The sequence below is a fragment of the Tursiops truncatus genome, chromosome 15 (genome assembly GCF_011762595.2).
Source record: "Tursiops truncatus isolate mTurTru1 chromosome 15, mTurTru1.mat.Y, whole genome shotgun sequence".
Classification (NCBI taxonomy): Eukaryota; Metazoa; Chordata; class Mammalia; order Artiodactyla; family Delphinidae; genus Tursiops; species Tursiops truncatus.
Genome location: NC_047048.1, coordinates 4,502,831 through 4,529,266, shown reverse-complemented (window position 1 = coordinate 4,529,266; position 26,436 = coordinate 4,502,831). Strand labels below are relative to the sequence as shown.

Sequence of the window (26,436 nt, the reverse complement as noted above, 5' to 3'; positions counted from 1 at the left end):
GCGCTGCTTAAATAAAGGTCAATGAAGATAAGGACAACTAGAGCTTCCTGTGGTTTCCTGTCGGGACGACAGCAGGTTCAGGGGAGTGACAGGAGAGAAAGCCAGGCTGCTGTGTGCTGAGAGGTGAGTGGATGGTGAGGATGCAGAGGCAGCAAGTGTAGACAACAGCTCTGAAAAATTTGGTCTAAAGGAGGGAGTGAGAGGGCATGAGCCACTGGGGTCTAGACTGTTCTTTGAGGGTTGCAGGAAGAGGGATGTTTATTGGTGAAGGGGAAAGAGCCAGTGGAAAATGACGTGTGGTCATAGGTGCGTTGGGACCCCTGGGAGCCTGGGGAGGTGGGGATATGGGACAAAGAATTAGCTCCGAATTGGAGTTGAGAGCAATGCCTGAACATCATGGGATGAAGATGAGGGCAAGTACATAGAAGTTTGCAGATGGTGGGGGAGAAGGTGAGTAAATCCCGCTTGATTGAAGCCTTTCTCTTTGGAACATCAGCTGAATCCAGAGATCTGTGAGGCCTCCTTGGAACTAGCACTATTATATCCTTGGCACCTGGTAAGAAGGTGGTATGAGCTGAATTGTGTCCCCCTCCCCAAATTCATATGCAGAAATCCTAGCCCCCAGTACCTCAGAAGGTGACTGCATTTGGAGATGGGGTCTTTGAGGAGGTATTTAAGGTTAAATGATATCATAAGGATGGGGCTGTAAGCCAATAGGACTGGTGTCATTACGAGAAGAGACGCCAGGGATGCACAGAGAAAAGGCCACGTGAGGACACAGCAAGAAGCGGCCATCTGTAAGCCAAGGAGAGCAGCCTCAGGAGGAACCCAACCTGCTGACACATGGATCTTGGACTTCCAGCCTCCAGGGCTGTGAGGGAATAAATTCCTGTTGTTTAAGCCACTTAGTCTATGGTATTTTGTTATGGTAGCCTAAGCAGATTAACACAGGGAGGAATAGAAGGGGGTGAGAAAAGAGGTAAAGGCTTTCTTTATGTCGAAGTCACCAGAATCTGTGGCCCCTGGAATGCTGATAGATGTTTTTAAAAATCATGTTAAGCAAAACAAAGAAGATATTTCCACTAAGAGGATGGGCTTTGGATTTAGACAGACTTGATTTTCCATCAAGCAAGTCACATAACCCTCCGAGTTTTAGACTTTTTATTTGTAAAAAGGAGATAACAAAACCCACCTGAGAGGGTTACTGTGAAAGTAAAATGAAATATGTAAAAACACGGAGCACACTACCTAGTAAACATTAACGGATTGTTAGGAAAGGCGCTGTGTAATTGGGCTAGGCTATTTTATTAGTATCATTGAGAGAGAAATACATTCCTGCTTGTCACACCCTGTCATTTGGTGAGGAAAGGGGCGGAGGGTCTGGCGCACATATTGGCTCACATATAGGGTTTCGAACTGACTTGGGTGTAGATCACCATGAAATAGAACCCTGGGAAACGAAACTCAGAGAGGCTGACCCATAAGGTTATCTGCACCCAGCATTGTGGCTGGCACATGGTAGGCAGTCAAATAGTATTGGCGATTGCATTTATGAATGAAGAGAATGCACTGAGAATGTTAAAAGACTGAACATCTATAACGATCTGTTGATGAGTATGTTAGTCAACCCTCTTAATATTGCAAGTGACAGAAACCCATTCAAACCAGCCTAAGCCAAAAAATTAAAAGAAATTAAAAAAATTCACACGTGGTGGCAGAATTTGTTGGCTTGGAAACTGAAAAGTTGGGATGTCTGCTTCAGGCACAGCTGGATCCAGGGACAAGAGATGGATGGAGTGGTCTTCTCTCCTTTTCTTCTGTATTGGTTTTACACCCAGGCAGGTGCCCTCCACGTGGTAGTCCTGGCAGCTCCTTCCAGGATTCCACCCTCGTTACACCCAACAATTCATCCAGAAGTAAGGAGCCTCCTTTTCCAAACACTTCAAACTTGAGTCTTGAATTGACTCTGAGCCACCCAACCAGAGTCACAAGATCATCCTTAATCCAATCAGCAGCACTCCAAGGCCTGGGAGCAGAGGAGGGATAATTTCCCAAAGGAAAAACAGGGAGCTTTCCCCAGCAGAAGGGAGACTGGTTGCTAGGCAGGTGCAGGCCCAGACACAGACCACTGTGCCCCTGGACTTAGTGTATCTGGAGAGAAGTCAGGTAACTCATGGGTGCCTAAGTAAGAGAGAATGAAAAGCATGGCACCTGCAGGACACATGAAGATGAGTAATCAGCACGGTGCTGGGTCCAGCGAGGACCGGGGCCACTGAGGATTTGAAGGAGGTTGGGATGTGCACCAGGGTGCCTGGCCACGGAGGTACGTGGTACACTGATGGCAACGATGGCCCTGACTCTACCTGACCCTGAATCCACACCCTCTGCCATGTAGTTCTGCAGCATCTCTCATCAAGAGGGGAGCCTATTTCCCCTCTCCTAGAATCTGGGCTGGACTTGTCACTTGCTTTGACAATATACTGTGGCGGAAGGGATGGTGTGACAGTTCTGAGGTTAGGCTTCCAGGGGTCTTCTGTGTCTCTGCTTGTTCTCTTAGGCCCCTGACCTTACCATGTGAACTGTCCTGGCTGTTTGGCTGGAGGATGAGAGACCACATGAAGCCATCTCAACTGTCCCAACCAAGGCCCTGCATGACTAGCAAAGCTGCCCAGCTGACCCACAGAAGACTATAGACACCCAGGTGAGTCCACTGAGCCCAGCTCGGATCAGAACTGCCCAGCAGGACCCATGGACTCAAGAGCAGTAGTGGCTGCCGTTTTAAGTCACTGAGTTTTGGGACAGTTTGTTACACAGCATTGTGTGGGAAATAGGTAACAGTTACAAGGCATTATAGGGAGGAAACCCAGCTAGCGATTGGCTTGCCAACCTGAGTCCCCTGGCGCGGGGCTGGAGCTACCTGAAGAGGGTGTGTGTTTCTAATTTGCAGGAAAATGCCATACAGGACACCTGGGCCTGGAGGGTCATGCCTATTCATGGCCTGGTGGAGTCTACAGTCTCTACGGATCTCATACTAGGATTTTAATGGACCTTTTGACATGTTTCTCAGAGACGAAGGCTTTGGGAAGTTATGGAAATTATCCGGCTTGAGCTGCTGTGGAGAAATGCCCTCCACTAGCCAAATCTGGGTTCATTTCCCCCACCTGAATTACACAATTTGGTTTAGATATTTTTATATGGTGGCTGTGAGCGGGGAACAAAGGAAGAACATACATGGCCTCCACAAGGGGCCTGTGGGAGACCGGGTAGAGCTGGATGGGTCCCGAATACTGTCCAGGGGCAACACCAGCTATTCAATCATAGTGGAGGGAAAAAAAGCCAGAAGATGGTTTCTAAAGTCCATTTCAGACTTCTGTGGAAGAAAGTTAAGGGAAGAGGTAACAGGAAGCTGCCTGATCCAGGATTTGTCGATTGGAGAATGGAAAGGATGAAACAAAGAAAGGAAAGGATGCCCCCAGCATCCCTCTGCCCCCAGCGTCCAGGTAGCTCCCTCCTCTATCCCCAATCCTCACCAGGGGCTCCAGACACACATGTAAAACAGACTCTGAGATCCCAAATATGTCCCAGGTGGTGTTACTGCCTGTAAGCCTGCTCTGCTCACATGGCCTGCTCCAGGGAACATCATCATCGCCACCCACCCAGGCGAGAAACCTGGCAGCCGGCCACCAAGTCCTGCTCACCCGTCACCTGAGCATCTCTCTGCTCTCTCTGCCCTACCGCGACACCCCCCTCCCACTCCCAGACTCCCCACTTCCAAGGGACCACTTCTAAACTGGATTTCAGTTTGTCTGCTGGGTGAAAACTTCAATTCTGCAGTCTGATATAGTCTTCCTAATGCTTTCCTGTTTCTCTGCCCAGCTTCTCTCCTGCCTTCTCCAATCCAGCCTTCTCTCCTCTGCAGCCAGCTGAGGTTTCTTCTGGCTTCCAAGACCCAGGCTAGGTGCGCACCCACCCCCCTCCCCCAGGTCCCTGTACTTGGGGCTCTCCTTCCATCCTGCCTGCCTTCGTCCAAGCAGCCCAGGAGGCCCTGGGCTGGGTGAGAGACCTCCAGGCCTTATCGTGCGCACTGGTGTGGCATGTTCAAGGGCGTCTGCCTCCTTCTCCACAGTCTAAGGTCTGCGGGGTCCGTGCTCCGCGAGGGCGTCCCCTGGGCACACTCGGAGCAGGCTCAGGAGAGGTTCAGACGGCCTTCCTTGGGGCCGGGCACCCTCTGGCCAAGACGCCGCCCTAGTGCCGCAGCCATCTCGGAATCCACCGGCTGGTGGCAGCGGCCCCTCCCCGGGACCCCCGAGGTCCTGAGGGCGTGCACAGCCAGCCCTTGCTGGAAGGCCCGGGAGCGGGGAGGGGGCAGGGGTGGGGCGGAGAAGGGGGAGCGGACAAGGCGCGGGAAGCCGGCGGGACCTGGCGGCGGGTGGTTCACGCGTCCCGGGGAGTCGGCGTGCCGGCTCCGTCCCCGCGCTCCCAACCCTCGGAGCCCCGGGATCGGCCCCAAGAAGGGGTCTCCGCACCTTCGAGGGCGGCCGGAGCTCGACGGCTGAGCTAGCTGGAGATGCGCACGTGGCTGGGCCCCACTCCCGCACCCGGGACGCTCCGAGCCACGCGGGCGGCGTCCGCTCCGCGCTCGGGCCGCCGAGGACGCGAGGCAGCCGCCGTCACCAGGAGAGGGGCGAAATCATCCCAGAGCTGCGTGTGCCCTCCCCAGCCTGCAGGTCGCCGAGCGCTCGCTGGGGAGGGAGGAGCACGTGGGGACGGGGGTTGGTCAGTGGTCCCGGGACCGCCCCCTCCCTGCGTCGTCTCCCCCCACCCCCTCCCTCGCCGGGGCAGAGACCTACTGGCTCCGCCCCACTGGGGGAGCGTGTCACTCACTAGGGGCCCTTTCCCACCCAGGGCTTCACAGAGGAACCCCCTCGTTGGACTATGGCCCTGCTCTCTCCTCAGGGCCTCCCACCGTGGCTCACCTCGAACTTGCTCATGAACTCCGCAAAGATGCCGAAAAAGGCCTCGGAGGTGGTGGCTTTGGAATCCTCGCCGAAGAAAGCCAGCGCCTTGCCCAGCTGCTCCATGGCCTCCCGCTGCAGCCCGTCCAGCGCCCGCAGCACCGGCTGGGCTGTCTCCAGGAAGGACTGATGGGCCTCTATTAAGGAAACTGCCCCAGCTCCCTGGGGCAGGTCCCCGGGCAGTGACCCAAACAGCGACCACTCCAGTCTATCCCAGGCCCTTTGCTCACCTGGGCACCATGCCCTGGTCAGAGGCTCCAGTCCCTTTGCCCACTGCCCCCCAAGCTCGTCCTGACACCTGCCACGTCCAGTCCAGCCTTAGGCCTTTCACTTGCTCCTCTCTCTGTGGGGCAGCTCTCTCTTCCCTCCTGGCTCTGCTCAGATGCTACCACCTCTCTTCCCCAACCATCCACTTAGAGTGGCCCCCTCTCTCTGTCTCTCTCTCTTTCTATAGCATTTGTCACTGTCTGTGCTCAGTCGGAATATTCCCCTCTCCTGACTGCCTTTGGCTGGCCAGGCCTGCCAAGTCTGACAAGCCTCTCCCTGTATCTTGTGACTTAAGCCTGGACTCTGCCACCCCCGAGGACAGAGGGGGCGATGCAGCCAATCAGAAGAGCTCCTTGGGCTTCCCTGGTGGCGCAGTGGTTGAGAGTCCGCCTGCCAATGCAGGGCACGCGGGTTCGGGCCCCGGTCCGGCAAGATCCCACGTGCCGCAGAGCGGCTGGGCCCGTGGGCCATGGCCGCTGAGCCTGCGCGTCCGGAGCCTGTGCTCCGCGACGGGAGAGGCCACAACAGGGAGAGGCCCGCGTACCGCAAAAAAAAAAAAAAAAAAAAAGAGCTCCTTCTCAGTTACACACAGACTTGACATAAGCACTTAGATTCTAAATGACCTAAGGCGGACCCCCTTCCAGAGCCCCTGGACCCAGAGCAGCCTCTGCCCAGAATCTCTGCAGGCCACTGGAGCTACAGCCAGCTCTACCTGGCCCCCCCCGCCTAGGGTCCACTGCGGCACTGGGACAGGATACCGCCATGACCACGGCAAACTTGTCCTCGCTGGTGGGGGACATGCTCTGGCAGGCGGCCTGTATCTCACTGATGGTGCCGTGGAGGTCAGCCAGGTCACTGGTCAGGGCCCGTTGGTTCACTGTAGGGTAGGCAACAGAGCCTCGTGGGGCTGCCCTCTCAGCCCAGGACAGCGGTGCCTCTGCCTCCCTACCCATCCACCCAGCCTACCTTTGGCAGCCAGGGGCACGGTGGGCAGGTCCTGAGCAAAGCCCAGGAGTTCGGGGAAGTGCTGGCTCAGCGATTTGGCAAGGATATGCAGGAAGGTGGACTTCCCATCCACCGTCTTGGTGGAGTTCAGCTGCAAGTGACCCCAACATATATCTTCCTCAAGGACCCCATCAGATTCCTGACCACACGGGCTCAAGTGCTCTCCTCCCTGCTTCCCCGGGGCTGTGGCGTCAGTTCCTGGCCCCCCACACTCTCCAACTCCAAAGCTCATAAGCTGATGGCTAGTAATACTTAACTCTGAAGCTGTCATCTGCTGGGATGCCACAGGCCTGTTTCCTGGCCCAGATCTTTGAGACCCCCAGGAACCAGGCCCCAGCCCCCAGCTAGGGAAGGACCCTAGGTTTTTCTGTCCTTGTGAGTTTGCCCTTGTCAAAAGATAGAGCCCAAGATTCTCTAACCCCAGGGAAAGCGGGGAGCATCACTTACAGTTCTTCCCTTTTGTGGTTTTCTGAAACCATCTGTGGCCCATCTGAGCCTCAGACACCCTAAACCATTCATATCTATAAAGGGGGTTTTTCTTTCTCTTTTTGAAAACAACCAAAGGCGTCATGGGGAAAAGTCCCAGAAACACAGGAGAAAGGCTGGATATTTGAGCTGTCCCTTCTCTGATCCTAGATCTTTCTGGGGTAGGACTGGCCTGATGGTGGTGGTGGTGTTGAGGGCACAGAATCCACCAGGTGGGACTCGCCCCTTCCTCCTGGAGCCTTCCCTCCCTGCCCTTCTCTTCTCCCACCACTCCATTTTTCCAGATCTTGAGGATTGGCTTGGAGACACCACCTTGTCCCCCCAACCCCTCAACCCCCGAACTTTGCTTCTGTTACATCCTGGCCTGCGGGCAGCCAGCTCTTCCTCCGGGGGGGATGGGGGTGGGGAAGGGCCTCAATGGTAGAGCAAACAAATCAGTGACTGTCTGACAGGCCCCCTCACCTCCGTCAGGAAGTTGATCTTGAAGCCCGTGGTCTTGTTGGTTTGGGGCTGTCCATCGTTGAGATAGTTGCCCATAGCCAACACAAACTGTGGAGAGAAAGGTGGGCAGGTCCTGCCCCACGCCCTGGCCCCTCTCTGGATGAACCTCCAGGCTGGAAGCCCCAGGGGACAGAGGGGCAGGTAGAGTGATCTGAGAAGGGGCGGTTCTGACCTCCAGGATCTTGGCGAGCTTCCGGCTGTTCTTGAGCTCGAGGGATGCCTGGCGCAAGCACTCCAGGCTGCCCCGGATCTCTTCTGTCTTCTCCTGTAGGGTGGCCTGGAAGTGGAGGCTACGCAGGCGGGTCTTGTACTCGGGAACCGACAGCATCTGACGGGAAGGCAGGGCCAGGATTCATCCATCCCGCCGGGAGACCCGCTGCCCCGGGGCAGCCGGGCGTGGGGGTCAGCGGGCTGCCCGGTATTCCCTTAGGAAAACAAGCACAACCTCTAGGGGGCACCCTCATCCCATCTACCTTGGACCCTGAGTGAGAACTGGCTGTTACAGGTGTAAAACCGGGACTCAGGCGTGAACGCGGTGGCGGGAGGGGAGCGAGACCCACGCACAAAGGCACAAAGCGAAAGCCGCGACAGAGGAGGCCGAGGCCGCTGGGCAGCCGCCCCTGATCCCGGGCGGGGGTCACGGCCGCAGCACCTGCAGGACGAACTGGTCGGGCTCGCTGAGGCGGCCGGGCGCCTCGCGGAAGGCCTGGTAGCGCTGCTCCTCGTCGGCGTCTGGCGCGAAGAGCAGCAGTTGCGCCAGGTGCGCGGGCTCCAGGCGCCGGGGCTCCATGCTCATTAGCACCTGCCGCAGCTCGGCCGGGCTCAGCTTCAGGTGCGCCAGCAGGATGGCTGCGGGCGGGGCCGCGAGGGTGAGCCGGGGCAGGGCTCGGGCGGGGAGTGGGCGGGGCTTCAAGATCCACCCTGGCTCCTGGGTGTGTCGGGGGACGGGGGGCCAGGAACCGGGGCGGAGCAGGAGCCTGCCCAGGGGAGGGGAGGGTCCTTCCCGCGACCTATTGAGGGGCGAGGGCGGGGTTCTCAAAGAGACAGACCTGGAATTGAGCGGGGCCTGCGGAGTTGGGGCCAGGGAACTGAGACGGGAAGAGTAGGGTATGCGGTTGGAGGCGGGGCCGGAACTGGGGAGCCGATTACAGGATGAGGGCGGGGCCTATGGGGGTGGAGCCAAGGCCGGCACCTGCGCCCGGTGGGATCGGGCTGGCCGTGGGACCCGGGAGAGGGTCTTCACCGCGCGGGAGGCAGGTGTTGGGGCCCCCACGGCCTAATCTCGATCATCCACCGGGGTGGATCAAAGGCTCGGTGGCCCGGTGGGGGGTCGTGTCCTGCCCCCCACAACCACCCGGCACCCCCAGCCCCTCACAGGTGTTGTAGGCCTTCTTGTGGGACAGGATCTCCACCACCTCCTTCTTCCTGAAGGGCTCAGGCCCGGGCACCGGCTCTGGAAGGGAAACTGATGGTTTAATGAGGGGACGCCAGGCTGAGGCTGCTGTGCGAGGGCCCATGAGGGGTGTGGCCACACCCCACAGCCCAGACGCCCCCGACCATGGACTTGACTGAATCAGCTCCACGTGTCCACACTCCCCTCACTCATGGACTCTGGGGTCCAGTCTAACACAGTGTACGTGATGTGGCGTGTGTCCGCTCCCCGCCCCCCATCCTCTCTCCCCTGGGCCCTTGGGACTGAGCTGGCCCCATAAGGAGAACCAGTCACCTCTCGACCTTGCAGATGCTTCCTGGACGGACAACGGCCTTTCTCTTCAATCCCGGGACCACTTTCCACACACAGTATCCCTGGCTGCCTGGAGCCCCACCCAACAACTACAGGGAGATACCCTGAGAGGGGTAATGGGAGAGAGAGACTTGGAAGGGATATCTGTCTACCTTATTGTGGCTGTGTGACTTGGAGCAAATTACCTAGCCCCTTTGTGCTTCCTCATCAGGAGGTTGGGGGGATCACAGTCCCTACCTCACAGAATTGTCACAGGATTAATTTAGAAACAAGGGTGTCTGACATTTGGTAAGCATGCAACACATGTCAGCTCTTATTATCTCCATTTTGAGGTAGGAAACCTGAGGCTCTGAGAAGTTCAATAACTCAGGGACACAGTAAATAAATGGCGGTCCGTGCAGACCGTGGGGACTCTAAGCCCTGGGACGCCACAGAAGGTAGTGGGTGGGCTGCCACAGAGGACCTGGTATCTGGGTTCCCCTAGGACCCTCAGGCCACTCACTAGCAGGTTTCTGGGTGCCAAAGTGGAGCTCCAGGTCGAGGTACTTCACCATGTCGCTCAGCTTATCATAGTCAGAGTCCTCCCCGAGCTGCGAGGGAGGGGGAGGTTCAGAGCAAGGAAGAACTGCCTCCCTCCACCGCCCCCACCCTCTAAGGGCTGCCTTGTGAGCTCCAGGAGGGAGAGCCTTCATCAAGCCCTGGGATAAACCCGGCGGCAGGAGGAGGCTGCAGGAGAAGCTAAATCATCCAAGATATCAGGCGGTGAGCCCGCCCCTCCTGTGGTCAACAACACTCACACCTGCAGCACTCTCCACGCAGAAGCCAGCAAGTTGCGCTGGAGCAGGGGGTAGAGGGGCTCTAAAGAGGCTGGAGCCGACCAAGGAGGCTTAAGGGGTCTGGGTCTGTTTTGAGTGAGTTCACCAGAGCTGCTCTGGGTTCCCGATTCTGGGGAAACTAAAGCAGGGAAATGCCAGGAGCTAGGAACTGGACAGGTGGTTTTAACAAATGACCTGGGTGAGAGGTGACAGTCTAGAAGGGCCATGGCTGCAGGCCAGGGACACCTGGCATGGATTTGGACTTGGCCATGTGCATGACCTCTGTCCCTGTGTCCACCTTCAGAATCCAGTGGAAAGACCACTCTTCAGAGCAAGGCTTCAAGGACCATCTGAGGCTGGTAGGAGTGAGGTCTCCAGGGGACCCAGTAGGTCCCAGTTTGTGACTTTGTCCTGCCGAGCATCCTTATCAGCAACATGGAAAGCTTCCCTTGGAGGTGTGGGCTGAGGCCAACTTGGCTGGGAAGGCAGGAGACAGAACTGGGACCCAGGAAGCGGCAATGGGAAAAAATGACAAGCATGCCCCAGCGGAGGGTGGCTGCATGTAAGGACATGCTGTTGGTCCCAAGAAGAGGAAGGGACTAGGCTTGAGGATGACGGAGGGAATGAGCACTGCGATGGGGCAGCCCCAGAAGCTGGAGGGTTCCCAGGCCATGTTCAAAGGAGTATGATGTCCAGGTCAAAGGAGATGAGAGCACTGTTTTCTCCTCTGAACTGGTGAAGCCCCATTAGGAGTTCCATTTGGGACCTGCCCTTTGACAGACTATGGGGCTAGAAACCACATTCTAGGGGAATGACCTAAAGAACAGGGATGGGGTGAACCTTGCTCATGGGACAGGCTGGTTGGTCTGTGGATAAGGAAATACACTTGCTCTGCCTGATTTCAAAGGGCAGGACATGGGAATCTTGGTGAGACAAAATTTCAGAGCAATACAAGGATGGATGGTGAAAACTGTCCAGTGAGGAAAGGGATGCCTTGACGGGTAGTGAGCTCCCCATCACTAAAGGGGTTCAAGTATATATTGGCAGTGTTGTTTGGGAGGAAGTTCAAGCATCAGAGTGAAAGGGTGGAGGCTGGTGTGCAGGGGTTCGGAACAGCTGCCCTTTTAAGAATCCTTCAGTCTTGGCTCCTGTGAATAAACTACTGATGGTAGACTGGCGGACAGTTCGGAGGTCTGTGACTCTCTAACCAGATGTCCTTCTCTTGGCTCTAAGAGCCTAAGGGAACTGTCCAAATCTCAAGTGATAGGTTTCAAGGGTGAGTGTCGTGCTGTTTCTGGATGTCCCCAGTGTGTCATTGGCTTAGGGACACAGATTGAGCTTCGGTGCCTGTGTCAGCCACCAAGGGTGGGCGTGTTCATGGGCTGGGCCTTCATTCATCCTCTGCTCAGCATGGGGACGACCAGAGGATGTTCAGCTGACGCTGGAAGAGGCCTGGAGAAGGGTCTTGCCTTCACTGCTGCTGCCCAGACCACCTCCCCCGGCGCAGAGCACTCCTGGCCCCCAGGTCACCTACCTGTCCCCAGATGGTGCCTTCCGAGTTCTCCACCTGCTCCCACCGCAGGCGCTTGACGCTCATGTGGCTGGTCTCACTGCGGCGGTGGCCCAGGCCCCGGGACAGCATGGGGGGCGCACAGGGGACAGGTGGGGGCAGGGGTGGCGGGGGTGGTGGAGGGACTGGGTGGCTGAGTTGGGTGAGGGGCTTGGCCAGCGTCGGAGCGGGGCCCCAGGGGCCATCAGGGGTGCGGGAGCTGGGCTTGGGGTCATGGAAGGGCAGGGGTGGCGGTGGCGGGGGGCTGAGTGGGGGCGGGGGGATGTGGTCGGAGATGGAGGAGTAGGTCAGGGAGCTGCCCTCCTCACTGCTGCTGATGCACTCGCTGGCACTGCTCCTCTCATTGGTGACGAAGCTGCCCTGGTCGTCGTGGAAGCTCATCTGGGGGGACAGAGCAAGGCAAGGGGAGGGTCAGGCTGGGCCCAGGGAGACTGGAGCCTGGGCCAAGGTGAGGGAGAGTGGAGTAGTCTGGGGCAGGGGGTGGCATGGCCCGGGGATGGGACAGGAGAGGCTGGGGGCTTAGCCTGAGGCTGTGGTGGGACAGCCCGACAGAGTGTAGGGAACCTGAGACAGGGCATATGGGGCGGCCTTGGACAAACAGGGTCCTAGCTTGAGCCCAGGGTGGGATAGCTCCAGCCAGGGAGCGGGGTGTCCTGGGACAGATTCTAGGATGGACTGGGGCAGGGAGAGGGGGAGCCTGGGGCACATCCCCAGGGCAGCAGGCCTCCTGCAGGAGCCTGTGGACACTGTCCCCATATAGGCCCCCGTACCCTGCACGTCTGCCCGCGTGCTCACCTCTTCGTAGTCATTCTCAGGGCTCAGGAAATCATCCACGATGGTGACCCGGGGCCCCAGCTGCTCACTCAGCGCATCCAGGAAGCGGTCAGTATCCCGGCTTGGCACAGGGTGGGCGAAGGTGAACAGCTTCCTGCGGCTGGGCGGGCGGCCGGGGTCCGGGCTGGGGGTGCTGCTGGAGCGGAGGGGCCCAGGGCCCAGCTGTGGGGAGGGCGCCCTGCTACTGTCCAAGCTGGCGTAGGGGTGGGACTCGCAGCTGCTGGGGGAGGCCAGGCCCTCTGAGCACAGCGGGTAGTAGCAGGGGGAGGGCAGGAGCCGCTCGCTGGTCCACGAGACGCTGGACAGGGTCCTGGGTCCTAGGGTGGGGGATGGAACGTGAGGACCCCTCTTGGGTCAGTACCTGGGTTCCAGGTGCGGGCTGGAGGGGAGGGGCCCCAGGGCAGGTTGGCTCTGTGTCCCTGGACACCTTCCTCTCCTCCCCTGGACACAGTGCAGGAAGACCCTGGATGGCGTTGCGTCCCCAGGCTTCCCTTAGGGTGATCAAAGGCCGGAGTGGGCAGGGGGAGTACTGCTTGGCCCCAGGACAGGCAGACCCCAGCTCATCTTGCACTGGATCCCACGGTCCCACCTGGAACCCACTGAACACAAGTCAAGGGTGAGGGGGTCTCCAGACCAAAGGTCGTGGGGCACCTCCCGCACCCAGCAAGCCCTTGGCTCACAGAAACATCACCCAGGGGTCCTGCCTTCTGAACTGCCGAGAAACCATCATGTGTGTCTGTGAACAACCATCTTCCCAGCCGTGCCACTCACAGAGCAAAATGCATGCACTTCCTAGTCTATCGGACAGTCACATGTGAACCTGGGGACTCCTGTGGGGGCGGCCCTCTGCTTTTCTAGATCCATAGCAGAGGTGAGGATCAGAGGGGACATGGGAGGGGCCAGGACAACCCGGACCTTGATGGCCCCTAGCTATGGAGGTTGCCAGGGCTCCCCAGCATTCAGTCCCATAGCCACGGAGCGAAGAGGGAGGTCCAGGGATATGCCTGGAGGTGGTAGTCACACCCAGCCAGCCAGCCGGGAGGCCGGAGGCCAGAGCTGCCCTCGGGAGCCGGGGCTGGCGAGCCCCTACCTTCCGTGCCTGCCATGCTGGGCACTGGTGGGGAGGCACGGGATCTGGAGGTGGTCCCCATCTTCCCTTTGAAGCTGCTGCTCAACCGGGACTCAAGCTCTGCGTAGACAGCCGACATCTTTGGGGAGAGGAGGTGGGGATGGGTCCAGCCTGCCCTTACCTCCCCCACGTGGCCCTCACATGGCCTCAGAGGCCAGGCCTGGGTGGCCTGGGAGGCCAGGGTCTGCCCCAGCTCCCTGGGCCACCCATTCCCAGCTCCCCACTGACACCAAAAGCAGGGCAGAGAGAAGGTCTCACCATCTTGGGGTTGGGGGTCTCGGGGAGGGATGTACCATCGCCCGCCTGGCGCTCGCCTGGGATCAGAGGACGAGGCATCTCCGCGCAGTCGCTGGGCCCTGCCGGGGAATCAGGAGGGCCAAGTCCACAACACGGGGGTCTAGTGACCACCCCTGAGCTCTAAGACTCAGGCCCCAGCCCAGACCCAGCGAGGGCCTCTGGAGAAAGAACCGCCAAGCCCTGTGGGCCCAGAGGGGCCACTGCTCAGCCCATTCCCAGGGATGTCTCATCTCGCCAAGCCCATTTTGCATGTGGGAAAACCGAGCCCTGTCGCGCCCTCTCACCCACTCCAGCCTTTTGGTCCGGGGCCTCACCACAGCTGAGGCTGGCCTCCAGGCCCTGGGACCGGAGGCTGCGGCGGCACATGGAGGACGCCCTCAGGGAGCTCCGTGGTTGGGGCTCGGGCTCTGGCTCCGGCTCCAGCTCCGGCTCCGGCTCGGGTTCCAGGTCCAGTGTGGGCTCTGGCTCTGCTGTGGGACCAAAGGGGAGACAGGCCCCTTGTCCTCTCAGCCCGACAAGGAGCCTCCAAACACAGGGAGGGTGAGGGCACCCACCTGTGAGCCTGGGCCTGCTCGGCTCTAGGACAGCTGGGAACCCTAGGGTGAGAGGCGGGGCGCTGGGGTGCCAGCCTGAGGACAGACGCTGGGCGGAGGTGGCCACAACCCACCCTCAGGGCCCCTTCTCGTGCCGAGAGCCTAGGACCCCCTGATTCCCAGGTCTCAACACGCAGGCGCTGCTGCCCCTAGGGGCCTGCAGAGTGAAATGGAAGGTTCCAGGTCAGGGCAGATGTGTGGGACATCTGCTGCCCAGCCTGCACCTGAGCTCAAACCCTCAACCCCCCAACAAACTCTGGGTCCCCAGGACTAGGGTTGCTGGGCGCACAAGGGCCAGCACAGAGGAGACGGGCAGGCGAACGGCAGGTGCCCAGGGTTTAGCCCACTTTCGATGCTCACAGCCGAGTGATGAAGCGCGTGCGTGGTGTGGGCACGGGGGCACCCAGTGACGGGGCAGCAGCGGGGAGCTGAGGCTGCACGGGGCCCTGTAGGCCCTCGTGTGAGTCTGTGGGCTCCAGAGCCCACTAGGCAGGTGTGACCTGGCCGTGCGCTCACAATCCAGGTCTGTAAACAGTGTCCACGTGAACTTCTTGATCTGTGCCACACTTCCCAGGGTGCAAAGCACAGCCACTGTGGTCACCCTCATTTTGTGGGTGAGAAACCTGAGACCCTGGGCGTTCGGTGGGGTGTCTGAAGTCTAAGGTTATGCTGCCTTAAGGGTCAAGTTGGCAAAGCACATCCGTGGGGCAAAGCGTGGGACCAGCCCCGGTGTGCTGGGTGTGCATCTCCAGGACAAGTGGGTGCATCTGTGTGTGAGAGGAGCCCAGGTTGGCTGTAATACCTCACAGGTGAGAACAGCAGGTGTCTGGCCTTTACCTGGCGGGCTGGGCAGGGGGAGGGGCTGCTTACCTGTCATGGCCGTGTAGCCCAGGAAGCATGCGATTTTCTCCTGGCAGAGTTCCTGCTCCTCATAAGTCAGCAGCTGGTATATGAACTGCCAGAGGACCTGCTTGGCGGGCGTGTCCAGCACTGGGTAGACATCGACGATCAGGGTGTCGATGTTCCTGGGGGTGGCGTGCAGGAGCAAGGGGTTCATGACTCAGGGGCTCAAGAGAGGGGGCAGGGTGGTGGACAGGGGGGCACTTCCAGGCCACAGAATTCAGCCTCATGCCCTTCCCTTCCTCCCCAAGACAGAGAAGTGGGCAGGAAGGTAGGCCCTGCGGACAGGCTGCCCAGATTCAAATCCCAGCTCTGCCACTTACCAGCCAAGTGACCTTTCTTGCTACTAATTTCTCTGTCTCAGTTTCCTCCTCTGTAAAATGGGAGATAAAAATAGCATCTACTGGGGAGTTCCCTGGTGGCCTAATGGTTAGGATTCTGGACTCACTGCTGTGGCCTGAGTTCAGTCCCTGGTCGGGGAATGGAGATCCCACAAGTTGTGCTGCACGGCCAAAAAAAAAAAAAAAAAAAATGAAAGCATCTACCACACAGAGCTGTTGTGAAGATTAAAACGTATAGAAAGTATTAGGAAAGCTGACTCACTATATCAGGGACTGGCAAACGATGGCCCAAGGCCCAAAATTTGGCCTGCCACCTGTTTTTGTAAAGCAAGTTTTATCGGAACATGGTTTATATAAGCCTATGGTTTATATTTTGTCTATGGCTGTTCTCAAGTTACAACAGAAGAGATGAATGGTTTCAATGGAGACTATATGGCCTGCAAAGCCTAAAATATTTGCTATCTGGACCTTTCTAGAAATAGTTTGCTGATCGCTGCATTGTATGGAAAAAATAAAACTGATCCTCATGTAACACCACACATAAAGGTGAACTCCAGGTGGATAAAAGACCAAAGTGTGGAAGGTATAATTATAAAATTAATAGAAGATAATGCAGGAGATATCTTTTGACCAAGGGGCAGGAAAGGACTTCTTAAACAAAAATTCAAAAGCCAAAGCCATAGGCCCCAAATGTATTGAATGTGATGATACAAAATCAAGAATACTTGTTCAAAGAAGCACAACTTGGAGCTGTTAATATTAGATATAATGGGGCTTCCCTGGTGGCGCAGTGGTTGAGAGTCCGCCTGCCGATTCAGGGGACACGGGTTCGTGACCCGGTGCGGGAAGATCCCACATGCCGCGGAGCGGCTGGGCCCGTGAGCCATGGCCGCTGGGCCTGCATGTCCGGAGCCTGTGCTCCACAACAGGAGAGGCCACAACAGTGAGAGGCCCACGTACCGCAAACACACACACACACACACACACACACACACAAAATATTAGATATAATGGAAGTAACAATAGAGTAACAAATGGGAGAATATATTTACAATGTCTAAAATCAACAAGGAATTGGAATCTAAGACTCACAGAGAGGAACTTCCCTGGTGGCTCAGTGGTTAAGAATCTGCCTGCCAATGCAAGGGACACGGGTTCGAGCCCTGGTCCAGGAAGATCCCATATGCCGCGGAGCAACTAAGCCCGTGCGCCACAACTACTGAGCCTGCGCTCTAAAGCCCGTGAGCCACAACTACAGAAGCCCACGTGCCTAGAGCCCGTGCTCCGCAACAAGAGAAGCCACTGCCATGAGAAGCCTGCGCACCGCAATGAAGAGTGGCCCCCGCTTGCCACAACTAGAGAAAGCCCACGTGCAGCAACGAAGACCCAATGCAGCCAAAAATAAATAAGTAAAATAAATAAATTTATAAAAAAATAAATAAAACATAAAACAAACAGGGAACTCTGGCAAATTTAAGTTTTGCCGTTTGGAACTTTCTGGAATTTTTTCCAAATATATTTGTTCAGTGGTTGGTTGAATCTATGGATGCAGAACCCATGGATGTAAGGACCGACTGGGGGTGTTATAACTTGGATGAATGTTGAAAACATGCTAAATGAAAGAAGCCAGACATGAAAGTCCACATATTGTATGATTCCATCATATGAAATGTCCAGAACAGGGAAGTCTACAGAGACAGAAAGTAGATTAGTGGTTATTTAAGGTGAAGCAGGAGCGGCAGGGGGCGAGAGCAATAGTGAAAGGGTTGGGCTTTCCTTTTGATGAAAGTGTTCTAAGATTGAGTATGATGATGGTTACACATATTTGTGAATATACTAAGAACCAGTGCATTGTACATTCAAATGGGTGAATTGCATGATATGTGGATTATATTTCAACAAATATACATTTTTGTTTAAACAAAAAAGGGAATGAACAAGTGATGGGCTTTGCAGGGACGTGTGATAAACACTCCTGCTGCTGCTGAGGTGCAGAAAGAAAGGCGCTAAACCGAGCCTCACAGGGCGGGGCTGGTGGCAGGTGCCCGCGGCGGGGGTGTGGTGAGGGTCCCGCCAACCACCCTGCAGGGGGCGCTGCCTGCCTCCCTTTACGGAGAAGGCTGTGACTCGCCCAGGGCACTTGGCTAGGAGGTTTCAGAGTCAGGGTTTGTTCTAGGGCAGCCCCGATGGTCCCCACCCCAACTCGGGTCCTCTGAGCTTCCCTCAGGAGAAGGGGGCTTAGGAAGCTCAGGCAGGGAGACCCCGATGGTGAGACCGGGCAGGAATCGGGGTCTACCCCGGGCAGGTCCCCACCACCACCCTGGCCCAGCCACCTGTGCTGGAAGAAGCTCTCGAGGGCCCGGCAGACCCCGTAGCGCTCGGGGGGCGTGAGCAGGTGCTCCAGCTGCTGGCTGAAGGTCCTGCCCTGCACCCGGATGCTGGACGGCAGGATCTCCGCCACCCACTGCAGGGAGGTGAGCGCCGACGACGGGTTGGGAGAATCCATCGAGTCGGAGTCTGCAGGGGCCACGGGAAGGAGGGGCCCGGGTGACCCAGCGTCCCCAGGCCAGGCGCGGTTTTCCTGGCAGCTGGGGCCAGGGGACCTCCCGAACTGGGGTGAGCGCCATGCATTGGGAGGCACACCTGGGGATGTGCCCCATTGGGGGAGGAGGGAGAGCCCCAGGCAGCGTCCCTGAGGCCACCCCACTGGGTTTTGCAGCACCACCTGGAGAGGGAAGCTGCAGAGATGGGGGACAAGCAGAGTCCTCTGTAGAATCATAAATCCCACCCATGGTGACCCCAGCAGGGTATGTGGGCCAAGGCGGCCAAGGGCCAGTGGGGGGTCTCACCGCTGGCGAATGGGACGAGCCCCTCCTCCACCACCAGCGTGGGCATTGCACCACTGCCCTGCAGCATGGACACCACCTTGTCGTGGGAGCAGTTCCTGCCGAGCAGAGATGGCCCAGGAGGGCCTGCCCAGGATGAGCCCTGCCCAAAGCCACCCGCCAGACCTCCCTGTCCTGCCGGTGGAGGCCACACAGCAAGCCCACGGCTGGGCCAGGACCAGAAGCCAGGGCCCTGCCTCTCCTGCTTGTTAATCTCCTCTGCAGGAGAAGCTCCAGGCCCAGGGCCAGCTGGACACTTCTGGGTACAGAAGGGGTCATGACCACGCCACCCCTGGGCAGGGTCCCCTCTTAAGGGTAAGACACACATGATCCATTCAACTCTGTGCCCCCTGCACGGAGCTGGGGTGTTTCCTGGTTGGAAGGATGATATGACATCCTGGAGAGGGTGGGAGGGTGGATTCAAGACTTCCTGTGAGAAGAGGGACACACTGGGGACCAACTGGTCAGAGGCCCATGGCCGGGGTGTCCCAAGAGTCAGGAGTCCTGGGGACTGTTTGCCACCAAGCTCCAGTGACCCCAATAGCCTCTGACCTCATGTCTAGTCCGTTGAGGAAGAGGATCCGGTCACCCGATTTGAGGGAAGCATTGTCAGCCGGGCTCCCTGGAAGCAAGGAGACAGGGTGCGGTCAGCTGAGTGGTGATCCACTCAGGGATCCCTGTGTCGTCCTCCTGTTTTACAGGCAAGAAGTGGGATGGGTGGCAGAGGAGAGCCAAATTCAGGCCAGCAGTCCCACATTAGAGCCAGCGCCCCTCTGCTCCCAGCTGCTCGAAGCAGGGAGTGATCGCCTGGCGAGGGTGGGAGTGCTCGGGACCCGGCGTGGACCACCGGTCAGCCCTGAGCTGGGGGAGGAGAGCAGAAAAGGAAGGTGTGCACACCCGCAGAGGACCCTACTCTATACTCTATTCTCGACCCCTCGTACGAAGGTCCACATCATAAATTCCTCTCTGTCTTTGTCACTAGGAGAAAATGTGTCTAGAGGGAAGCTCCTCCCTCAGGCTGGGAAACATGAAGAATTAATCATGTTTCGACATCTTGGGACCTTGCTGACACTGGAGGGACTGTCCCTCTAGAAGGCTAGCCAATCCCTAGAGATGGTACATGACTGGTCTGCAAGTGCATCTTTCCCGTGCCAACCAACCAATCCTAAGCCCATCCCGCCGCCCTTCGTCTATGGGGCTCGCACAGTCCAGGTAAACCTGCTTAGCTGGCTTACCCTGCCTCACCCATTTCTTCACCAAAAAAAAAAAAAAAGGACTCTTGCCCACGTTTCCTCTTGCTCCCTCTGCCTTGTGACCAATCCTGGTGCTTCCCTGTGTGGCCCTTTGTGGCATGGTGTGCCGTGCCCCTTCCTCTTGGGAGCTATAACACACCATCTTTTTAATGGCAGTCATCTCCTGACCTGTTGGCCTCACCATGTCTGAATAATAAAACCTACATTTTCAGCACATGGGAGCGGCTAATTCTCACTCTGCCTTAATGGCCCTGCAGGTCAGCCCTAACCCAGTACCTGATACCTGGAGAAGGGGGAGCTGCTAAGTTTGCTCCTGTGGATACAGACTTTTTTTTCTTTCTGCCTCTTTCATTATTCATCACTCTAAATATGATTTGGAAGCAAGTGGGGGGAAATGATAGATGCCTAAATATACTCTCAGACTGTGAGCAACTGGTTCTCTCTTGAGGTGGGACTCGTCAGGAGAGGAAGGGGAATGATCAGGGAAGACTTCCTGACAGAGGGGGCCAGGGGTTTTTATTTTTCCTGGGACTGAAAAGGGGGCGAGGGCGATGGTGACAAATCCAACATGGCCTGCCTGGAAGCTTGGGCGAGGCTGCGGTGGAAAGGCCAGAGAGGTAGTAGCAAGGGATGAAAGATCACTGGATCAGGAGTCAGGAGACCGCAGGTTCTAGGCCCTGATTTGCCAGAGTCTCTCAAGCCTGTATCCCCATCTGTAAAAGCTGCCATCGAAGCACCCGTTTGGCTTCCTATGACGAGGAAGGCATGGCGTTACCAGCCTGGAGGCTGGGTTGGGGAGAACAGCACCCCTGGATTTTAACATGGCCCCAGGCCAAGTATCTCTGGCTACCCATGTGGGAGAGGCAGGGAGGTGGGGGTGGGGGTGATGGCAAAGTTGGAAGAGACATATCCAAAGAGGAGAGATTCATCATGTCTAGAGGAAGCTCCCCAGAGAGCAGCCTTGGGCCTCTTCTCTACAACAGTGTGTCAATGACTTAGTGATGTACAAATCCAAGATGGACTGGGTCTCAGAATGATCCGAAGGCCGGAACAGTGATGCAAAGGCACTGAGGCACTTTCCCAGCGATCAGAAGAACCCTTCTCACAAATCCATGCACTGGAGATGTGAGATGCAGAAGGGTAGAAAGAACTCAGCATCAGCAGGGGCACCAATGGGGCTGGTTCACTAGGCGCATCATGTTCAGGTGCTGGGAGGGGATGGGGACAGGACAGAGCAGGTGACCCAGCCCTGTGGGCTGCTTACAGGGAGGGAGAGATCAATTCGGTACCAGGAGACATGTCTGTCCACGGAGACCTTCCACAAGGGAATGGGCTGCCTCTACAATAAATTGTTTTTTTCCCTCCCTCCCCTCAACGCCCCACTGGAAGGGTAGGAAGAAGGAATTCCTTCACTGAGGAGACTGCCTTTTTCAAGATGCACCATTCCAGGAGCAAGAAGGGGCTGGCCAGGTGGGAGGAGGAGGGGAGTCCGGATTTGGGGGGCTGGGGGGCTGGATAGTGGGAAGAGGCCCTGAAGCCCTGCTGCCCGCCCAGCAAGTGCCCAGTTCCCAGGGAACGGGAATGTTGTCTGGGGCTCAGCCTGGGCGGGCAGCAGCTCTGTCCCGGCTGCCCCCGTGTCTCAGGCAGTGCCCCTTGCCCTCCCTGTGGACATAGGAAAGATCTGGATGGAGAACTTGGCTCACGTGGCGCAGGGGTGACCCTGAACTTGGAGGGGGTTCGCCCTGACTGGGGAAGGTGGATGATTTGGATCTGCTGCTCTGGGACACTCAGAGGACACAGGCTACTTGAGGTTGGTACCCGAAAGGGGGAGGGGCTGCTGAGCATCGGCCTAACAGACTCCCTCACCCCATCCTGAACAACCCACCCACACCTCACCAGGCACGACAGACTCGATCCAGACAGGTCCGTGGCCGCGAAGCGTGAAGCCGAAGCTCTTGTTGCCTTTGTAGACTCGGACCGTCCTGGGGAGAAAGAAGGGGCGGGTGGGGGGCGGGCAGCGCGCCTTCCCCTGGGGAGAGGAGCCTGGGGGGTGCAGGAGATGGCGACGTCCAGTGTCCCGCTCTCCTTCACCTCTCCTGGACCCCAACCCCCAGGTGTCCTCGCTTCGCCCCCGCGCCCTCCGCCCGGGTCTCCATGCCGAGCCCACCGACCGAGAGGCGTCCGCAGCCCGCGCCCACGCGTCTCGGGTACCTGCGCGCGCCCCCGGGGCCGGCGCGGCTGCCGAGCAGAGAGGCGGCCTTGCGCTGGGGAGGCTCGTCGGGGCGGCGCGGGGCGGCGCTGGCGCGCGTGGACACCAGGAGGCGCTCCGGCCGTTCCTCGCTGCGGCTCCGGCGCAGCCGCTGCGCGCCCTGCGCCCGCCGGGCGCGGCATAGCTTGCCCAGCAGACCCTGAGACACCACCTCGTCGAAGCGCGCCCGGTGCTTCTTGGGGATGAAGATCCTGCGGGCGAGGACAGCAGAGTCGGGGCGCGCCCCCTGATCGCGCCCTGAACTCGGCAAACCTCGGCCCAAAGACTTCTCTTCGTGGGCGCTGCCCTCGGCTCTCCCCTCCACCCAAGGGTGGCAGGGGAATCAGCAGCCCACACCCCAAGTGTCCCCCTCGGTGCCCGAACTTGCGCCCCAACGGGCCCGGGCCACACAAAGGCCACGGCGCCCTGCTTGATGCACTTCGGGGAAAGTCTCGTTCCCACTGTCCCCATTACTCTGGCCTCGGGGCCTTCAGTGCCCTCAAAGCCTGTCCGTGGACCCGTTCCTCCTCTTGCCTCTGTCTTCCCACCTCTGGCCTCTCCCAGACTCCCTCATCTCATGCCCTCGCACCGGGCCAAACAGCAGATAGGGGTCCCCACCACCCACTGTCTCCCTGCCTGATTCCAGGCAGCTCTGCTGGAGAAAACTGAAGCCACAATCCGCTCCAGGGTCAGACTTCGCCCAGACCCTCATCAGACTCCCCAGCTCCCAGCTTGCTTCTCCCAGCAGCCCTCTCTACCGCTGCCGCCTCAGAAAGCGCCAGGACCACCACATCCAGTCCTGTCTTGTACACTTTTGCCCGGGCTGTGGCCCCCACCTAGCACACTCTCTCTGCTCTTCTAGCTAAACCGGGGTCGCCCTTCAACACCCAACACTGGCCTTCCTCGTTTTGTCCAACATGTTTCAGGAGGTCTCTGCTCTCTATGCCAGCCAGGCGCTCGGCTTCAAAGCTGAAGGCACTGTGGACCCTGCTCTAAAAGGAGTCACCCTGGAAGTGATGAGAGGCAGCGGGGAGGCTCACACAGTCCCTTGTTGGGGTCCACACCCTGGAATGTTTCCTTGGTGTCCATAGGTCTCCTCGGCAAGGCTGGAAGCTCTCAGAGGGCTGGGTCTGAAGCCTGGGTGTGACCGACAGTGACCAGCCAGGGCTCGGCACATGGTTGGGACTCAGAGACTCAGTAAACGGGGGTCTACCAGTGGCCCACCCATACTTCTGAGTAATGGCAGCAGTTAACATCCTGGTGGACTCCCTGGCCCATGGAAGAGGATTCTGAGGCTCAGAGAGGATCCCTAACTTTCCAGGGTTACTCGGCTGCCCTCAGCACAGCTGAGATGGAAGCCCAGCCTCTGGACCTCCGCACTGTGGCAGGGCTCTGTCGAGGGCCCCTGAAGGTCTGGTTGCTATCGAGGCCTCCCTGGCTGCATCCCAAGGCTCCCTTTCCTGTTCTTTCGACCAGGAGCCAGTGCCAAGGGCATGGGAGGAGGGGAGGGAGCAGAGGCCTCGTAGCCACAGCTGAAATACAACGCCTCTGATGTCGCACGGTGGCCCCCGCTAAGTTCCCCCGATCTCTGTGGGTAGTTTAATAAGGTCAGTGGACACACTAAGCTACCTGGTGGGAGGGAAGGGATGTGGATCCTCGGGGAGGAGGGTGCATCAGGGCCTGCCCCCACCCCCCAGTGAGCTCTGCTTCAGATCTGGATGTTCCAGGCAACCAGGAGGTTAGAACGATGGCCTGCTCAGCTCTGCCAGGAGAGTCATCGCCTGATACACGCATCCTTGCCCACCCCCAGTGGTTCCCGAAAATCTAGAGCCTCAGTCGCATTCCCCACATGGTCAGTCAAGGTCTCCAGAGCCTGCCTTCTCCTTCCGCCTGGCCTGCACCTTCCCCACATGCCTCGTCCTCAGGCAAAGCAGAGATGACAAGCCGGAAACTGTCTACCTTACACTTTGGCTCCGGCCCCAGCCTCCAGAAGGTATCAGCCCAACACCCCCAGCCCCTAGGTCCAACCTGCCACCCTCTAGCAGCAATAGAGGGTGGCAGCCGCCACCCTGCCCCTGCAGTGGAAACCAGGTGAGTCACCAACTGCATAGGTAGGAGAAAGTTGGGTGGCCCATTCCCTCCTTGGTGTTCTTGGGGCTGAGAAGGAAGCCAAGGCCGCCTGGTGTGCCAGACGCCCTTTCTGGCTGGTGTGGGCCCTCCATGCGGCTCAGTCTGGCCCAGGCACCCCAGCCCTGGGTCTGCTCTGAATTGACTGGCCCAGCACATCCAGATGCAGTGGGGTCTCATGGACCACTGTGGCTGATGGATTTGATGCCCCTTTGACCTGACAGCCTGGCTACAGCTGCCTCAGGACTCCCAGGTCCCTGCTACGCCAAGAAGCTTCTCTGTGGCCACAGGGCTCTTCTGGGTGCCACACAATGACCTTGCACTCAGAGTCAGTTCTCTTCTCTCTGGGGGATCAGGTCTAAATCCAACTCCAGATTCCTACCCGGGGCTCCCATAGGGTCCTCTCTCTCCACCACATTCCCCACCTTGTTCTCTGCCCAGTTCCCTCAATCACTCCAGTCGTAGGAAGGAAAAAGGGCTTTTCAATCCCAGCCCTTGATCCCCGACCTGGATCCCGACCCCTAGGGCCTCGGACGGGTTCCGGGTGCCTAGCGCGGGGAACTCGCCCCTTTAATAACCTTGCGGTTTATGCCTGCCCTCCCAAGCCCCCGCCCCCAGCCAGGCTCGGTGGGTGCCCACCCAGAACAGCGAAGCCCCTCAGTGCCCCAGCCCCACCCCTTTTCAGGTCAGCCGGAGGCGGGTCCGTCGCACCAGGGTGCGCGGTTCCCGGGGGCTCCGGGCGCAGTGGGGAAACTACCGAAAGTGCCGAGAGAAGCCCTGGTCCTTCCCCATCTGAAGCCGGCGACGGCGGCGCGGCAGGCGCCGATGGGCAGGGGGTGGCGGAGCCCGCGAGCAGAGCGAGGTCGCCGAGACTCCACGCGCCTCTGCTGGGCGAGCGCGCTCGGCCCCTCCCGAGCCGGCTGGGCCCGAGGCCCCGCGCCCGCCCCCTCTCGGGTGGCCCCGCCCCGCCCGGCCCCGCCCCTTCGGGGGACCCTTCAGTCAGCTCCCCGCGAGCTGGGGCTGGTCGAGGCCGTCACGCCGCCTCCTCTGGCCCCCTCCACGAGCACCTCCCCAGGCGCCTCGCCTCCGACCCCTCGGGCCGCGGCGCTCCGGAGAGTCCCCAACACCCGAATGCAGCGAGGCCGAACCCGACCGTTCAGAGGAAGCTCCGACTGCCTTGTGCAGAGCCTGGGAAGGCTTTCTGGAGGAGGTGGACTTTGCGCTGGGACTCGAGGACTCAGCAGGTGTCATCCAGAGAGACCCTCCCTTCCCACCCAGGGGGAAGCTCCAGAGGAGAAGGGGCTAGAGAAGGAGGCCTTGAATGCCATTGTCAGCCGCTCAAGCTGCACTCCGAACAGTGAGGAGCCGCGGGAGGGTATAAGGATTTAGGGGGAGGTGGAGGGACCCCGAAGGTTTGGTACACCAGGGGAGGGGTGATGCTGGGAGGGGCACAGCAAAGGATGTTGGGATGGGACAAGTGGCCAGATTCTAAAACACAGGAAGTCAAGTTAATGAGACCTGGTGAGTGAGTGGAAATGAGGAGGGGGTGGCCAGGTTGGGGCAAGTCCCAGGTGAGGGCAGTGGGGGGAACAGAGGGCCTCCCTGGGATGGGCGTGTCCTACTGGGAGAGGGGAGGGGAGGACCAGCTAAGGGGAAGAGACGGAGATAAGGGGAAAGGGGGTCCGGACCCCTCCTCCAGCTCTGGGCCTGCCACAAAGCAGGAGCAGGCCCCAGGGCCCCCACTGCATTGTCATTTCTTGCTGATCCGAGTCCTAGCTTCAGGCTGGAAAGGGTGAGAATCTGAGTTCTGAGGACCAAAGCATAGATGCCGGGGAGCCAGCCCAGGGCATCCTGGGAGAGGTTTCTCAGGGACAGCCTCAAAGTGGCAGGGCGCTGGGGGAAGGGGGGTCGGCACAAGGAGGCGGTCACCACCCAGACAGGCTGGAACCGCAGAGGCAGGAAACCCTGGGGACTTTGCCTCCGCCTCAGTCTTTGCGGGGGGGGGGGGGGGAACATCCTCCATGATCCTGCCTGCGGGTTTCCTGCAGCCCGTCACAGGGAGGCCCCTGCAGACCTGACGGTCAGTCTCTGTCCTCTATCCAGGCCATGCTGCCCAACACACTTCAGCCCTGCATGCCTGGCCCCAGGGAGGCCACCACTCTGGGGTGACCTCTCACGGCTTTATGTCTCCCCTGCAGCAGCAGGAAGCCTGAGCCGGTGCTCATTCGGTGTCCTCCCCGTGCCTGACCTCAGCCCTGCCGGGGGGAGAAGTGTCTGAAAATCCTCACGGTGAGCACAGCTCCCTGTCATCCACAGGGCCACAGCCGTCCCATCATGATCGAGCCATTTCTGGTTGTTTGGTACCAGCTGTGATGGCCCTGAGGCTGTGAAGACCGTCCACGTTGCCGTGGGCACTGGAGACGCGA

General features: G+C 58.7%; 1 protein-coding gene across 2 annotated transcripts in view; it reads right to left on the bottom strand.

Moving 5' to 3' along the window:
• Positions 1–1,144: 1,144 nt before the first annotated feature.
• The window catches only part of GRID2IP (Grid2 interacting protein), a 37,626-nt gene continuing 12,334 nt past the window's right edge, over positions 1,145–26,436 (bottom strand). Inside the window, exons 1-21 of one of the 2 annotated variants that reach the window (XM_073791885.1) lie at positions 24,768–24,898; positions 21,847–22,095; positions 21,532–21,617; positions 18,935–19,004; positions 18,347–18,441; positions 17,831–18,014; positions 15,127–15,281; positions 13,978–14,133; positions 13,625–13,722; positions 13,328–13,445; positions 12,199–12,554; positions 11,368–11,784; positions 9,521–9,608; positions 8,650–8,727; positions 7,927–8,123; positions 7,447–7,602; positions 7,236–7,322; positions 6,249–6,378; positions 6,041–6,159; positions 4,977–5,141; positions 1,145–4,742 (exon numbers count right to left, since the gene is read on the bottom strand). In XM_073791885.1, coding sequence (XP_073647986.1) covers positions 4,671–4,742; positions 4,977–5,141; positions 6,041–6,159; positions 6,249–6,378; positions 7,236–7,322; positions 7,447–7,602; positions 7,927–8,123; positions 8,650–8,727; positions 9,521–9,608; positions 11,368–11,784; positions 12,199–12,554; positions 13,328–13,445; positions 13,625–13,722; positions 13,978–14,133; positions 15,127–15,281; positions 17,831–18,014; positions 18,347–18,441; positions 18,935–19,004; positions 21,532–21,617; positions 21,847–22,095; positions 24,768–24,802 — 3,111 coding nt within the window. In that variant the 5' untranslated portion in view covers positions 24,803–24,898 and the 3' untranslated portion in view covers positions 1,145–4,670. Of the gene's footprint in view, positions 4,743–4,976; positions 5,142–6,040; positions 6,160–6,248; positions 6,379–7,235; positions 7,323–7,446; positions 7,603–7,926; positions 8,124–8,649; positions 8,728–9,520; positions 9,609–11,367; positions 11,785–12,198; positions 12,555–13,327; positions 13,446–13,624; positions 13,723–13,977; positions 14,134–15,126; positions 15,282–17,830; positions 18,015–18,346; positions 18,442–18,934; positions 19,005–21,531; positions 21,618–21,846; positions 22,096–24,767; positions 24,899–26,436 lie in introns of those variants that run through there. The other variant, XM_073791886.1, reaches the window with a different exon arrangement.